General features: G+C 38.1%; 1 protein-coding gene across 1 annotated transcript in view; it reads left to right on the top strand.

Moving 5' to 3' along the window:
* The window catches only part of LOC106961990 (adhesion G-protein coupled receptor G2-like), a 20777-nt gene that overhangs the window by 14187 nt on the left and 4890 nt on the right, over positions 1 to 1700 (top strand). The window contains exons 8-10 of the mRNA XM_015056130.1: positions 62 to 351; positions 425 to 521; positions 719 to 848. Coding sequence (XP_014911616.1) covers positions 62 to 351; positions 425 to 521; positions 719 to 848 — 517 coding nt within the window. The remainder of the gene's footprint in view (positions 1 to 61; positions 352 to 424; positions 522 to 718; positions 849 to 1700) is intronic.

Below are 1700 nucleotides of genomic sequence, written 5' to 3' on the forward strand. Positions count from 1 at the left end.
TGTGACCACATTTTTTGTGACTATAACAAGGAAACCGATTCAGAATTTCTCTCTTTCTGAGAATATGCTCTGTGACTGACAGAAAACTCAGAGGAGACGATTCCAAGAAGATCCACATCAGCCTGGCAGTCGCTTTGATCCTCCTCAACGTTCACTTCCTCTCCAGCCAGGCGGCAGCAGCATCGTCCTCCACTGAGCTTTGTCTCTATGTGGCTCTTCTTCTTCACTACTCCCTGCTGGCCTCTTTCACCTGGATGGCCTTGGAGGGCTTCCACCTCTACCTTCTTCTGGTCAAAGTCTTCAATGTCTATGTGAGACGATACCTGCTGAAACTCAGCGTGGTGGGATGGGGTGAGTGGCATTGTCTGAATTTGAAACTTAATGTCTGCAGCCTTCAGTTAAGGTACCAGTTGTTGTGTTTCAGGTCTTCCAGCTGTGATTGTGTCAGTGGTGGTGATCATCGACAAGAACTTGTATGGCCGTACCCCTGTGATGTTATCTAGACCCAATGAAACTGAAATGTAAAGTAAACGACTGAACCTGTGCAGTAAAATCTAGTCCAGCACTAAATTTGTTGTTTGAAAAATGATTTCCATGTACCTTTGTGCGTTCTTTAATTTAAGAAATGCATTTTGTCTGTAAACATATTACTACATTTTTTCCATCCACTTGATGTAGAATTTAATTTCTTCTGTGACTGTGCTTCTTGTCTGTGTAGATGCTATATAACCGATGAAAGAGTGAAGCTGGGGACCACCCTGGGGCTGTTCAGCATCATGTTCCTCTTTAATGTGATCATGTTTGGAGTGACAATCAAATGGTTTGTGAGCACCCACTTTACCAAACAGGTAATTGTTAAATAACAGCAGAACTATATATATATATATATATATATATATATATATATATATATATATATATATATATATATATATATATATATATATATTTAAATACCAGCACAAGGGAGGCTCCTATCAATGTGATACTCAAAAGTTTGTCTGCAGAGTGAGATGTGCCATCCTGCTGTGTTCTGATGCAGTTACAGCAGAGGACACTGTAGTCAATACCAGCTAACCTAAGACCAAGCCAGGACCAAGACCAGAGCACTACACTACATGACACAATATCATATTAATCACATTAGCTGATATTAGCTCATGACCAAGCTAGGTGGCAAAAAACTAACAATTATCAGAAGCTTTTGCCATAAAATATACAGTATATACCCTATACTGTACACTGGTTGCTAACTTTATGTACAGTATATACAGCTCTGGAAAAAAATAAGGGACCACTGCAAAATGATCAGTTTCTCTGATTGTACTTTTTATAGGCATATGCTTGAGTAAAGTGAACATTGTTCTTTTATTCTATGAACTAATAACATGTCTCCAAAATTCCAAGCAAAAATTTTAGTATTTATTTGCAGAAAATGAGAAATGCTCGAAATAATGAAAAAGATGCAGTGCTTTCAGACCTCAAATAATGCAAAGAATTCTTATTCATGTAGAAACAACAATACTAAAGTTTTAACTCAGAAAGGGTTCAGAAATCAATATTTGGTGGAATAACTATGAGGCTTTCAATGAGGTTCAGTACAGTGGGGATGTTTTTTTTTTTTTTTTTTTTTTTGGCCGTTTTTTTCCCCGTTCAATTTGCCAACAAAAAACCCACCAACTTGGGGGGGTCTGGGGTCT

This window comes from Poecilia latipinna, unplaced genomic scaffold (assembly GCF_001443285.1).
Source record: "Poecilia latipinna isolate Pla-1442-1.1 unplaced genomic scaffold, P_latipinna-1.0 Scaffold1359, whole genome shotgun sequence".
In the NCBI taxonomy this organism is placed as follows: Eukaryota; Metazoa; Chordata; class Actinopteri; order Cyprinodontiformes; family Poeciliidae; genus Poecilia; species Poecilia latipinna.